Raw genomic sequence first — 13,954 nt, forward strand, 5'->3', positions numbered from 1 at the left:
TCCTCTAGAGTATGAATCTTGTGATAAACTGAATTTCAGACCCCTGGCTTACACAGTGCACTTTGCAAGACTGGTTCTTGAGGGAAAGGGGAAAGAAAAAGAAGCACAACCATACTTTCAAATTCCTAGAAATGATGACATTCCTAACTGAGTACTCACCAAACTTCAGACTATCTCAGAATATCAGAGGTCTGATAACATCCACACTTTCCCACATTTCTTAACCCTGCATTAAAATGCAGCTTCTCTGCAATAGAACGCATGACTCACTTCTTCCAGACCTCAGGACTCAAGCCGAAGGCACTCCCTTCATTTTCAGTGCACCTTTTCCAGTGAATTAGACCAATCTCTATTACATTCTAACCACACTGCAAATCAGTTCTCACCTGCCAAACTTCATCTCCGCTACTTCTTACCTCCTGGGATATTCTGAGTCTCCCATCTTTCCACATTTGGGACCTCTTTCCTCACCACACTGCCATTTCAGAGATTTGATATCGTTTTTCCTACTAAAATAACTTAATTACTTCCTACATTTCCTTTTCAGTAAAAAGCTCACAATGGACTCTGACCTGTGATGATCACCCATTCATAAACTCTCATAATATGGAACTATCTACTTCTCTTCAGCACAGGGCTGCTTTACAACAACATGTTAAGTCAGCTGTCACAAATTTTCTTCTAGATCACACAGCTAGCTTTTGTCTTTAATTCTTCACTTCACTTCGATCCATTCTCTTAAACCAGGCTTTCATTTCTGCTATTTACTGAAATGGTCTTGAAAATCCCCAGTGATGCCAGGATTTCAAAACCCATCTTCAGTTGAACTCATATTACCCATCAGTGTTATATGAGAGGGAATCATTTCATTTCCTGTTCAGAGGGCAGAAGTACTGATTAAGAACATTGACTCTGAAGTTAAATTGTCTGGGTTCAAATTGTAACTCTACCACCTGACTAGTAAGCTGGGCACGTGACCTCTGGAGCTTGTTTCTGTGTCTCTATCCTGCGAGTACACCCACCAATCCCCAGTACTCCAGTTTATCATCAGCAAAGCCACAAAGTGTTGGTTTTGAAAAATGAGAATCTCAATACCCCAAAATGGAAACAATCTCTATGTCCTCTAATCGATGAGCACGCAAACTGGCACATCTCTTCAATGTAATATTCCTTATTTACACACATCATAATATTCCTCAATACACACCATAACCAAATCGGAAGCACAGTTTGTTAAGGCGATTGAAGGCAGACTTGAAAGAGTACATAAATATGATTTCATTTATGATACTCTTAAAAATATTAAGTTGTACTGTGACTTCAGTGTAGGTATATGTACCTTTCAACTGGCAGAACTGTCCACATAGAGTTAATTTCATCAAATTAAAAAGAATCACCATAAGAAGAAACCAAAATGGAAACAGTTCATAAACTAGGTATATAATAAGATTGACACTGGTAGGGTAAGGAAGAAAAGAGTAATATAAGGAACTTTGAAAACCACTACTGTCATGTATATATAAAGCTAAAGAGAAAAAGCATTATCTATATATATTTTATTACAAACTGTAGTCATACACTTGTTTCTACTAGAGGTATAGATTAGCAATTTTGAATTATGACTCACCCAAGGTTAAAGGCATAAAGTAAAAATGCAATAGAAATGGAAAATCTTTCCTTACTGTTGGAGAACACTTTCAAAGAAAAGGGGGAAGGAAAAATGAATGTTACTGATAGGAACTGGAAGTATCAGTACACATTTTGTTGTTTTTGGAGACAGGATCTCTCTACATAGCTCTGGCTATTCTGGAACTCACTATGGGTAGACCAGGTTGGTCTTGAACTCAGAAATCCTCCAGCCTCTGCTTCCCAAATGATGGGCAATTGTTTTATATAAATGTACATACATACATATTACATACATAATGCATACATATGTATATAATTTCAAAGTGGTCACTAAAAGGAGCTATGATATCCAAGTAACTATGAGCACAGGAGCAAACCAGGATAGGCCAGCAGGGTTGGGGGAGGGGCACAGGAGATCACATCCTTAGCTGAGAGTCGGCTATCTTTAGGGGTGTGGTCTTTGGTAGGTTGACCAGGCCCCAGTGGATGGCCCCAGGAATGACAACCACACAATAACTAAAGGAACTGAATCTGGAATGGAAATGTAGAAGCAATGGTATTTTCCACAGCTGCCCTCCCAGCACTATTCTAAGAACAGGCTGAACTGAGTAATCTCTTAGAGAAGAAGTAATATCAAAGAAGAACCAAACATCAGCAATGACACAGAGTCCGCTGCTCAACCTCTCAACTTGTTTCAAAATTCTGATTTAAGATGAGTACAGACAATAATGAAATTAGTAATTTACTCTGTACTCGATAATATCAGCTGTAAATTCAATTGCCTTAAGAAAAACATTTCGAAAGTAAATTTCATTTTAAAACAGCCAATTATTTTAAAATTCCGCATACAGCAATTTAAGAGTCAATGATCATAAAAGGTATAGTAAAAATTATATAGACAGAAAATACCAATTTATAAATAGCAAAATCCTTGAAAGGTTTTGATTTTTAAAAACTACTTTAAAAACTGTACCAAACTAATTTCTTACTCAGAAATAGCTTGAAGGCAAACTCAACACTCACACATGTAAAATGGATGCAAACAAAATGTAAAGGAATTACAAGTTTGAGTATGATGGGACGATGTTAGATACTCTACAGTGCAAAGTTCAGACAAGCTTCCACAGAGGACATTTTAACGGAATATTTCCCACAATGGTAGAGCTAAAAGTCTCTGCGATATATCTGTTTGTTTGTATACTCATTGTTTAGTGGATCTCCTTTCACACATTTTATTTTATTTTAAAGGCAGGGTCTCACTAAGCTGCCTAGGACTACCACATAGTTGGAATTAGCGGTTTGCTCCACTACACCTACCTTGAATACAAGCAATAAAGGAAGTCTGGCCAAATCTCTGAAACAGTAAAGAGAATCATAAAGTCCATATCACACTCAGCAGAGACTTGAAGATAACAAGGTTACCTGGCTGCTTGTTTCACTGATGGCCTCGAGAAGTTTTTCAACTGCCGCTTGTAGTCGAGAGCTAACATTCAACATAAATTGTACATTTTCAGGGTCTACTTCAGGTCCAGCAAAACTACTTGTTCCAAACTGCTGTGATAGATCTGATTCTTTGTCAGTAACATTTGACCACTTGCCGTCATTTCTTGATATGGCATTTCCAGGATAAGAGGGTAAGGACTCATCCGTAACTGGAATAACAGTAAGTTAAAGGCATAAATTAATCAGAATATTTAAAGTTACAACAATAAGTAACTGAAGATACCAAGACAAATTAAACTTGCATCATTATAATTTCAATATCTTCAAATAATAACATAATGAATATGCAGTAAGACTAGGAATGGATAGTGTTGTGCTTAGGAGAGTACAGAAGTTAATACTTGGATTATTCAGAATCTCTTCTGGTAGAAAAATTATTCTTTTGGTGAAGGGGATTAACTGGAGCTTTAGTTACGTGTACCGTCTACTGAGCCACACTCAGTCTGATGAAAAGCTGCTGGGACAACTTAAAATTGATATTTAGCCATGTGGTATCACGCGGTGACAGTGAAATGAGGACTTCGAAGTTGGAGGGCTGGTTCCCATCTTCATACTTTACAGTGCGACGAGAAAAGAAACACAGATGGAGAGGTAGCTCTGTGATCAAGTGCTTGTCACACGAGCATGAGGACCTGGGTTCATCCTCAGCACCCACATATAGCCCATCTATAATATTCGCCCTAGGGAGGGGAGAGAGGCGCAAAGACAGGAGGACCTGGAGGCTTGTGGGACAGTCTAGGCAAAATGGTGACATTCCAGGTTCAATGAGAGATCTGTCTCAAAGAATAAGGTAAAGCGTGACAGAGGAAGATCCCTGATATTGACCTCTGGCTTCCACATGAACACATGTGACTGAGGGCACACCATCTACCGTCACTACCACATACCCCATCTTACTATGCAGGTAACTGAAGAAGACAGCACGTGCTTGTATTTATCTAGACCACATCTTTTGACTTTTGAACCTATTTATAGTGACTGATTTGATTGATGACACATTCAAACGGGCTTAGACAATTTTGTTATGTGCTACAATTGCAGTGGTATAAAGAGGAAAAAATACAGACTAATTATTCTTATTTACAGTATTGATTTATTATTTCTTATGTAAGGAAGAGTTTATCAGAGCTAAAGCTCACCACACCCAGCAGGATAGCACTCTAGGGCTCACCACACCCAGCAGGATAGCACACTAGAGCTCACCACACTCAGCAGGATAGCACACTAGAGCTCACCACACTCAGCAGGATAGCACACCAGAGCTCACCACACCCAGCAGGATAGCACACTAGAGCTCACCACACTGAGCAGGATAGCACACTAGAGCTCACCACACTGAGCAGGATAGCACACTAGAGCTCACCACACTCAGCAGGATAGCACACTAGAGCTCACCACACTCAGCAGGATAGCACACTAGGGCTCACCACACTCAGCAGGATAGCACACTAGGGCTCACCACACTCAGCAGGATAGCACACTAGGGCTCACCACACTCAGCAGGATAGCACTCTAGAGCTCACCACACTCAGCAGGATAGCACACTAGGGCTCACCACACCCAGCAGGATAGCACTCTAGAGCTCACCACACTCAGCAGGATAGCACTCTAGAGCCATGGAATCTGAGGTGGCTTTTCTAACCACATCAAATCACCTCTACTAACACATCAGTGGTGACAGGATACAAAAGAATCTGAAACTAGAAAAGGGTGCATTCTAGGGCACAATTTTAAACATTTGCCTTTAAAAACAGATTTTATACATATGACTATTTGTCTGCATGTACATATGTGTACCTCATGTGTGCCTATACAAAGTTCTGAGCCACCATGCAGGTGCCGGGAACCAAACCTGGGTTTTCAGCAGGAACAGCAAGCCCCGCAAAATTTACTACTACATAATCTAATCACCGCCATAGTAGTTAATATTATTTTTACTTTGAATATTAGTCTCCAAATTAAAAAAGCACAAGTACTATTAGTATACCATGAATTTAAAACCAAAGACCAGCCAGGTGGTGGTGGCACATGCCTTTAATCCCAGCACTCGGGAGGCAGAGGCAGGCAGATCTCTGTGAGTTCGAGACCAGCCTGGCCTACAGAGCTAGTTCCAGGACAGGCTCCAAAACCACAGAGAAACCCTGTCTCGGAAAAAAAAAAAAAAAAAAAACCAAAGACCAAAAATAATGGGACAAATATTTCAAAAGTGTTATAGGTCAAGATGATCTTGTGATTCAAAATGGTATATAAAGTATACAATGAGGCTGTTTCGGAAATAGCTGATATTTTTGCAGAAGCTATGGGAGCAAGAGTTTTTATTTGGTACTGAGGAAACAAAACCAATTATGCCATATACTACCTATATCTATGAAGTTGAGTGCATTCTAGTGACATTTGTTTTTCATGGGTTTGGAGAAAATGATAAATCTAAGACAAAGAGAACAGTCTGAAAAGATAGAAACACTAGTCTTTAATAAACAAAAACATATGGTGAAATAGGGGAGAATTTTAGAAGAAGATAATTAGAAAGCAGGCTGGATCCAAGTTGTAAACTGTCTTAGATTTTGTTGGAACTTTGGGGTTTTTCTAAAGATTAAGACGGGTTAATCATATTTTTAAATAGGAAGACAACAGCAAATCTAGATACCAGGAAATACATTTTAAGAACACATACAAAAGAACAGATTGGTTAAAAGGCTATTTCAACTACCCAATGAGAGTGATGAAATGACACAAGTAATGAAATATGATGCGGGAGAGGACACAGCTGGACATCACAATGAAAAAGAAAGGCAAGAAGAAGCTGAGCTGATTCTGCGTTTCCAACTTAGATGACTCCTAATGGCAGCAACACCAGGAAACACAGCAACAGATCAGCAGACAGTCGAGCATGTGGGCCCAAATAGGACATGTACAGTCATACAGCATGGTTTAAATTTGTCTACAACTTCTAAGTCTGTTTTACAAATGTGAGAGTTAAACACTCAAATGGATGCATTTGTCGTAGAGACAGTATTTAATGAGAAGGAGTCTCATACATATCATAGGCTAACAAAAGCTCCACTAAAAACAGTCAAACAGAAAGGCAGACAGCTGAGATGAAAGAGAGCATTTAAAAAGGAAAAACTTCAATTTTTACCTGAACAAATGGGCAAGCATGGAGAAGCTAGTGTGGATTCAATGGTTTAGTTAGGGTCTTCTGAGAATAGGAATGGTACTCAGGTTGGTAAATGGCTAGATTAGTCTATTCTTCAGTGTGCTAAAATTTGGGGGAGGGCAAAGATGAGATCAACCAACACTTAAAAAATCAAAATAAAACAAACACCACAATAGCATGAAGAGTGCAGAATGACTTGTGGTCAGAGGAGCAGTCACTGGGAAGAGACTGGGGACAGTGCACAGACAGGAGAGTGGGTCTCAGGAGACTGGGGACAGTGCGGACAGCAGAGTGGGTCTCAGGAGACTGGGGACAGTGCACAGACAGGAGAGTGGGTCTCAGGAGACTGGGGACAGTGCGGACAGCAGAGTGGATCTCAGGAGACTGGGGACAATGCACAGACAGGAGAGTGGATCTCAGGAGACTGGGGACAGTGCACAGACAGGAGAGTGGGTCTCAGGAGACTGGGGACAGTGCGGACAGCAGAGTGGGTCTCAGGAGACTGGGGACAGTGCACAGACAGGAGAGTGGGTCTCAGGAGACTGGGGACAGTGCACAGACAGCAGAGTGGGTCTCAGGAGACTGGGGACAGTGCACAGACAGCAGAGTGGGTCTCAGGAGACTGGGGACAGTGCACAGACAGCAGAGTGGGTCTCAGGAGACTGGGGACAGTGCACAGACAGCAGAGTGGGTCTCAGGAGACTGGGGACAGTGCACAGACAGCAGAGTGGGTCTCAGGAGACTGGGGACAGTGCAGACAGGAGAGTGGATCTCAGGATCTCAGGAGACTGGGGACAGTGCACAGACAGGAGAGTGGGTCTCAAGCACAAAGCACGGGGACATGAAAAACAAAGCACAGCGAAAGTCAAGGCTTCAAGTGTGTGTGGAGTGACTGATTCAAGAACTACGTCCTCAAAGTGAAGGGCACTAACAACAAAGGAACTCGTGCTACCAGATGACCTACCACCATTCCCTCCACTGGAGTGAATCCACACTATCATCTTTGCCTTTCAACTTCATAAACTAGCTTATTCTCACAAGGAAGCAGATATTAACAAACCAATTACTTATTCTTTCAAGGGTTACCAAGTCAATACCTATTTAAAATCTAAACAAGTTCAGATTTGAAGATTCAAAACAGGCCACGTGTATTACAAGAAAAAAAACACACATAAAACTGAGGAGTAAAAGTCACTCTATAATCAAATTAAAACTTAATTTTTGTTATGTCAAATGAGACATAAAAAAACTTTAAAGGTGTATTTTAACTTCTATTCAAAAATATAAAGAAATGCTAGGACAAATTCTAACATACAGAACATATTAGTAACATTGTAAGTCAGTACACTATTGGAGTTTCTGAAAAATTCAACATTTTAAAATCCTAAGTTATTTTAATTGACGCCTTTAATCCCAGCACTCGGGAGGCAGAGGCAGGCGGATCTCTGGGAGTTCGAGGCCAGCCTAGTCTACAAGAGCTAGTTCCGGGACAGGAACCAAAGCTACAGAGAAACCCTGTCTCGAAAACCAAAAAAAAAAAAAAAAAACCTGGATCTGTTGAGTGTCCCTTAATGATACTGATGGCTACATCAAATAATTAGCAAAGTCAACAGCATTGCTAACCATAAAAACAAAATATCAACTGGAAAGCACACATTACAACCGGTGATGACAATGCTGGCAAAATGATCTTTGAAATAACATTCTATATATTATGCTTCTCTGTGGATTTTAATTTTTCCTCTTAAATTGTAGTATTATTCTTTTAGAACTGGTTACCAGTTAAATAATATTTTAAGGACTTAGTTATTAAGACATACGTAAAATGAGTTATGCTCTGATCTTGCCTCTGCCGGGCATGCCAGTGCTTCCTGCTATTAGGAATCTGAATGGCCACAGAGCAGAAACGATGGAGAAGATGCTCAGTGACAGTCTCGGGAAGTTCACAACACGGCTATATAATTCAGCTGGGATGCTTATTATTAAGATATAACTAACAGGTTTGTAAACTAAGCAGAAAAGCACCTACAGTGGAAAGTTTAGACATATTTATAAGAAGATATCCTTTGGGGTCTGCATTTTCAGACAATCTTCTGTGCTAGAGTTATTGACAATTCATCCCTTTTCTAACTTCAGAACACTGCTGGGAGGTGAGCTCAATGAGGTTTTAGCATCTATGACAACTGCTGACAGTTTCTGCAATCCATCCCTCAGGGGGTTTCTGACTGCAGACATCAAGCGTGTGAGCTTCCCCAGAACAGTGAAATGCCTCCCTAGGTGGCATAAGTAAAACCAGTTCATTGTTTTCTGAAAGTTTAATTTGATTAAACACTTTTCCATGCTTAAATATAACCTTGCTTTCTACACATCAGGATCCACACACATAAAAAAAAAAAAACCTTTGCTCTAGAGCTTATTCAGAGGAAATGTTAATCCACCAACTATGAAAAGAGTGAATTTGAAAAGAAAGTTTAAAAACTGCTATTATTTCAGTTCTTTACTAAACTATTTTAAAAATTATCTCTGAACTCAACTCAAGTGTTCTGAAGCTAATCTTTAAAGATTTAAATCAAGCTTTCCTTTGATCCGAGAAGCACACTGCTGACTAACCTATAATTAAGCACACCATTTATATTTGGATGCTTTCTTCTATTTCTCTACAGATAACTTAGCAAGCCAAATGCCTTCAAAAATTCCAAAAGCAGCGTTTTGGAAGTGCTGCCTCTGGCTAGGGAGTAGACTCGGGTGAGGGATGGTAGTAACTAGATCTTTGAATTCTCTGAACCTGACAAAGCTTTCTTGTCTTTTGATTTCCTGATTCTCCTTCAGCAGGGAACACGGAACTTAAAAAATACGAGAGGCTAGAGATTAGCAAGAAGATGGCAAGAGACCAAAAAAAAAAAAAAAAAAAAAAAAAAAAAAAAAAAAAAAAGCCCAGCCTACACGGCCACAGAACTAAGAAGATGGTGAAAGAAAGTCAGAACTGAGTCCAACATGCAGACAGGACACACTTTCCAGAAGGCAGAGAGGACCTATTAGAGGGCAGTCCAAAACAGGATCAACTCAGGTTTTATAAAGACTTGTTTAATCTTTTCAAGTAGTGCGAGATTCCTGGAAATGCCCTCATTTCACCCTTTCCTTAGTTTATGAGGGTGTGAGCATCCTGAGGAGCAAAGCATTATAGCTCTTCAGTAGAAGAGAAAACAGGGGAGTAACCAGGCGTGTATGGGACAGCCCGAGGCGCCTTGAACTGAGTCTGGGTTGAAGATGAGGACCATTTCAATAGTATATGGAACCATTACCTCTCCCATATTCCTCGCGGAAACCAGGCTTTGCACATAGGTCTGCTTCTGTTCTCCAAGGCAGGCTGGGAGGTGGCTGAGCTTTACTAGATCTGTCCAAAATTTTAAAAACATGACAGCCAATTGTTTCTTCCACAGCCGCTGTTGTATTGGCAACTTCTAACAGGATCTTCAAAAGTCTACTATTGGCTTTTTGAAGAGCATGTCTATATAGAAAAAGAAACATTTGTTAAAATGCTTAATTAAAAACTAAACAAAACATTCTGTTATTATGCACTAAGAATGCTTTATCGCTGGGTGGTGGTGCACACCTTTAATTCCAGTACTCAGGGCAGAGACAAGCAATTCTCTCAGTTCACAGAGTAAGTTCCAGGACTGCAGAGAAACTCTGTCTTAATCAATAAACAACCAAATAAATAGAGCCAGTCAGTGGTGGTGCACGCCTTTAATCTCAGTACTTGGGAGGCAGAACAAGTGGATCTCTGTGAGCTCGAGGCCAGCCTGGTCTGTTGTTTCTAAAAATGCTGTGAAGTCCCAGGCGGCAGCGGACTCTGCGCGCAGCCAGTCCCAAGGCAGAGACGGCTGCTGGTCCCAGAGCCGTGGCCCAGGCGGTGATGGCGGGCCATGCGGCCGGGAGAGCCAACAGCAGGCGGGCGTGTGTAAACAGGCGGCAGTGGGTAAAAGGCACGTAGACACATAAAATAGGCATAAAGTTAAACATTTATTAAAGGAAAGAGGAAGAGAGAGAGAAAGAGAGACAGAAATACACAGATACAAGTGTGCACACGCAAGAGAGGGACAGGAAGAAGAAAGCCAAGATGGCGGCGGAAGGTCAGAGGTAGCAGGAGTGGGCGTGGTTTGCCCCTTAAAGAGACAGAAAACCATAACATGGTCTACAAAGCAAGTTCCAGGATATGCACCAAAGCTGCAGAGAAACCCTGTCTCGAAAACAAAGAAAAAACAAACAAACAAACAAACAAAAGAATGAATGAATACATAAATCAAGAAAAGAAAAAAAATGCTTTGTAACTGGAGAATGTATTAAAATAATCTGTAACTACCCCACAGTGAAGTTCTTCTGGTTTTCGACTTACTGTAAACTATATTATAGAAGCACATATGTTCTTCTAACAGTTCTACGTAGCTTAAAACAGTTTTTTGTTAATTGTGCATTTTATTGACCTAAAAGAAATAAAGTAACTAAGCTTTTATATTAATGATTGAATTTTTAAAAACTATTAGAATGTGTTAAGAGCCAAGTGTGTGCGTGTAAAGTATTGAGCTGGTAATACTTTTCATGGTTACTCATAGAGAAGTTCAGTACTTCATCCGTTCATGTGTCAAATGGCATATTCTAAAGGACACTTTTCAAAGTGGCACTGTTTTTACAACTTGATGATGACGAGTGAGATGCCTAAATTTAAACAGAACTAATACACAAAGTCTTGATTGAAAGGTCAACAGTGAAATCATAGTCTGATAACACAAAAGCAAGCGTCACAGGCCTTTAAAAACCTGTATTTATTTTAGAGACTAAGGTGTACCTAGTTTCACACAGCACTAGGTATTTCAGACAATTGGGGGAAGAAGAGTTTTCAAATAAACAGAAATAAATTATGTCTTTCTTTTTAAAAAGGTACGAACAGTTTTTTGTTTTTTTTTTTTTTTTTAGTTAAATGCCACTGGTTAAGTCTTCTCTGAAAAGTCTTGGCATTCAGACTTAATCATTAGAATTAAAATAAGAGATATATATTTATTTTCATTTATGTGCATAAGTGTGTGCCTATGTGAGTTTGTGTGCATCATATGTATGCAGGAGCACTCAGAAGTCTGAAGATGGCATTGGATCCCTTGGAACTAGAGCTGTAGGCTGCTGTGAGCTTCTAAGTGAGAGTTCTGGGAACTGAACCCAGGTCCTTGCAACAGCATGAAGTGTTCTTAACCACTGAGTCATCTCTGTATGTCCCAATCTTAAACCTGTATTGCCTAGATTTCCTTCTACTCTCTGTCTTACTCATAAATACACATATTTTTAACACAAAACATGAAGATTGTGCTGGACCAAGCATTTTCATGAGGTTTATTTTTAGAGTAAAATGAACCCTTTAAAACTGTGTCCAAAAAACGTATTTCCATAAATACTGATGAAAAAGATTAGCTGATTAAGCTTAATAGTTTAATACACCAGCAGCAGTAAAATAGCACACTTGGCACGTAATCCATAAAGACAAGGGCAGACTCCTGTGGTAAAGGTGCTCTGACTCAAGAGTGCTGGATTTTCATCTTCACATGGCAGGAGATGACCAACAACCAGGTAAATGGTGTCTGTCCCCGGCACATGAACTACCTAGTTTAGGATGAGGGAACCAAGGGAGGTGCTCGCCTTTAGTAGTTTTCAAGTGAATGACGACAGCCTTCTATTTCTATACACAGATCGAGTTATCTGCTTACAGAATAAAACCAAATAAGATGTAAGGCGTCTTATTTCTTTAGCTTTTACTTAAGTTTTGTTCAAATGTCAAATGCCATGATTAGAATATTGAACTTATTAAGGATTAATATTCATTTTATCAATCTTACCATAAAAAAATTCTAAAAGGCAAACACACAATGTGTAAAAAATACAAAATAGTGAAAAGCAGTAATTTTATATTGTTTATTTTATATTGTCACGGTAATTCTAATTTTTATACACTGTCTTCCTGTTTTGAGATCCAATCTCCATCCAAGCTGAGGAAGGAGAGGAGGACACAAAAAGGTGACAGTCACAGAAACTGACAGTAGATACTAGTTCTAATCTTAAAGAAATTATTTTAATTTAAATAACTAAAAATTTAAAGCACTGTGACTTTTAAAAGGGTGCTTGAGTTAATATGGGCTATTCCCATACACTATAGTATTATAATTTTTTTTAAATCTCTATGATATCAAAGCAAGAAACAGTTTTCTTACCACTGGAAGATCTACTCCTCTAAAAAACTGAATATGGATTAAAAGTTTGTATGTATATACATAAAATACAAAAATAATCTAAATATGAAATATTTAATCTATTGTTCTCTCAACTCAATGTTATTTGACTATGAAATAAATGTTTTTAATGAAATAAACAAGGCATAAAACTCACAAGAAATGATTTTTAGTATAGAAAATAGCATTAAGAAAAATAAAGTTAATCAAGACAAGTTCAACATTCAAATAACACCTAGATGGAATTAAGATCAATATCTAATAAGTTAATAGTGCATGCATAAACATTAGTCTATTTAATGATAAGAATTAACAACCCTTCCTATAGTATACTTATATGGACAAATTTCATACACAGTACAACTTTTAAGACAAAATACAAATTTAAGACAAATACAAGAAAAAAGTGTTTACTGAACAGACAGCGGCATTTGACCCTGTTCTGATCAAGTGCACACGCTATACCTTTCATTGCAGGGGTTTACGTCAGTTGTTGCATCTTCAGGTTTTCTCACCAATACTGTTTCTTCTGATGTACGTTCATCAACGTTTTGCGTGTCATTTTCATCCTGTGTAAGCTGGTGTAAAGGCAGAGAAGACAAGACAAAGAGAAAACCTGTCATCTTAGAAACAGCAAGTCCTACTTCTATACTGGTACGAGACGGAGCAAAGGTCTGTGCGTGACGTCAGACACTGCTTGAAATAATGTTTAACTCTATGGTATGTAGAGATTAGCATTATCAAGAAAAGATAAAATAGTCTAACACACAGATGAGAAGAATGGGATGAGTCAGAAGGAATGCATGTTGTATGCTGTGACACTGAAATTTGTTAGCTGCTGCATGGTGCAGCGAACAGTTGCAGCTATTGCAATACCAGAATCAAATTACCAAGCACAAAGAAGGCGACCTTCCTTCCATGGGTGTAATCACAAACACATTAAGCTCAATGCCCATAAAAAATGTTATCTCACAACATAAAGGAAGACAAACAAATCCTATTGCATAGTTGATCCACTGCTCCTAGAAGAGCCAAAGTCCACACTACCTGTGTTTGAGTACTGCTGTCACGCAACTCACAACACAGCTGCTCTCTTCCAGCTAGAGACAGCTGCTTTAGTGCTTCCAGCTCCTCTAAGAGCACTCTTTCTCTTTCTGATACCACACTGTCAATATAGAGTGAAGAGCTCTAAAGAAGAGAGAAGGTTGTAAGCAAATTTTGTTGGCAAGAAGACAAAAGAGCAGAAACAATTAGCAGATTTCATTCAAGCCCTTAAAACCAATAGGCCTTTGTTTAAACTATGATTCAGAAGACATTATAAAAGGCATATAGGCAAATATAAAATTCAATGCAAAATTTGAAACTTTAGAAAAAAGTTAAACATATAAAATTC

At 39.1% G+C, this 13,954-nt stretch overlaps 1 protein-coding gene across 9 annotated transcripts in view; it reads right to left on the reverse strand.

Moving 5' to 3' along the window:
* Akap9 (A-kinase anchoring protein 9) overlaps nt 1-13,954 on the reverse strand; it is a 122,582-nt gene that overhangs the window by 55,960 nt on the left and 52,668 nt on the right. For 8 of the 9 annotated variants that reach the window (XM_057758361.1, XM_057758359.1, XM_057758356.1 and 5 more), the window contains 4 exons: nt 13,609-13,749; nt 13,027-13,139; nt 9,592-9,797; nt 3,052-3,281 (listed from right to left, as the gene is read on the reverse strand). In XM_057758361.1, coding sequence (XP_057614344.1) covers nt 3,052-3,281; nt 9,592-9,797; nt 13,027-13,139; nt 13,609-13,749 — 690 coding nt within the window. The remainder of the gene's footprint in view (nt 1-3,051; nt 3,282-9,591; nt 9,798-13,026; nt 13,140-13,608; nt 13,750-13,954) is intronic. The other variant, XM_057758357.1, reaches the window with a different exon arrangement.

Source organism: Chionomys nivalis, chromosome 26, assembly GCF_950005125.1.
Source record: "Chionomys nivalis chromosome 26, mChiNiv1.1, whole genome shotgun sequence".
Lineage (NCBI taxonomy): Eukaryota > Metazoa > Chordata > Mammalia > Rodentia > Cricetidae > Chionomys > Chionomys nivalis.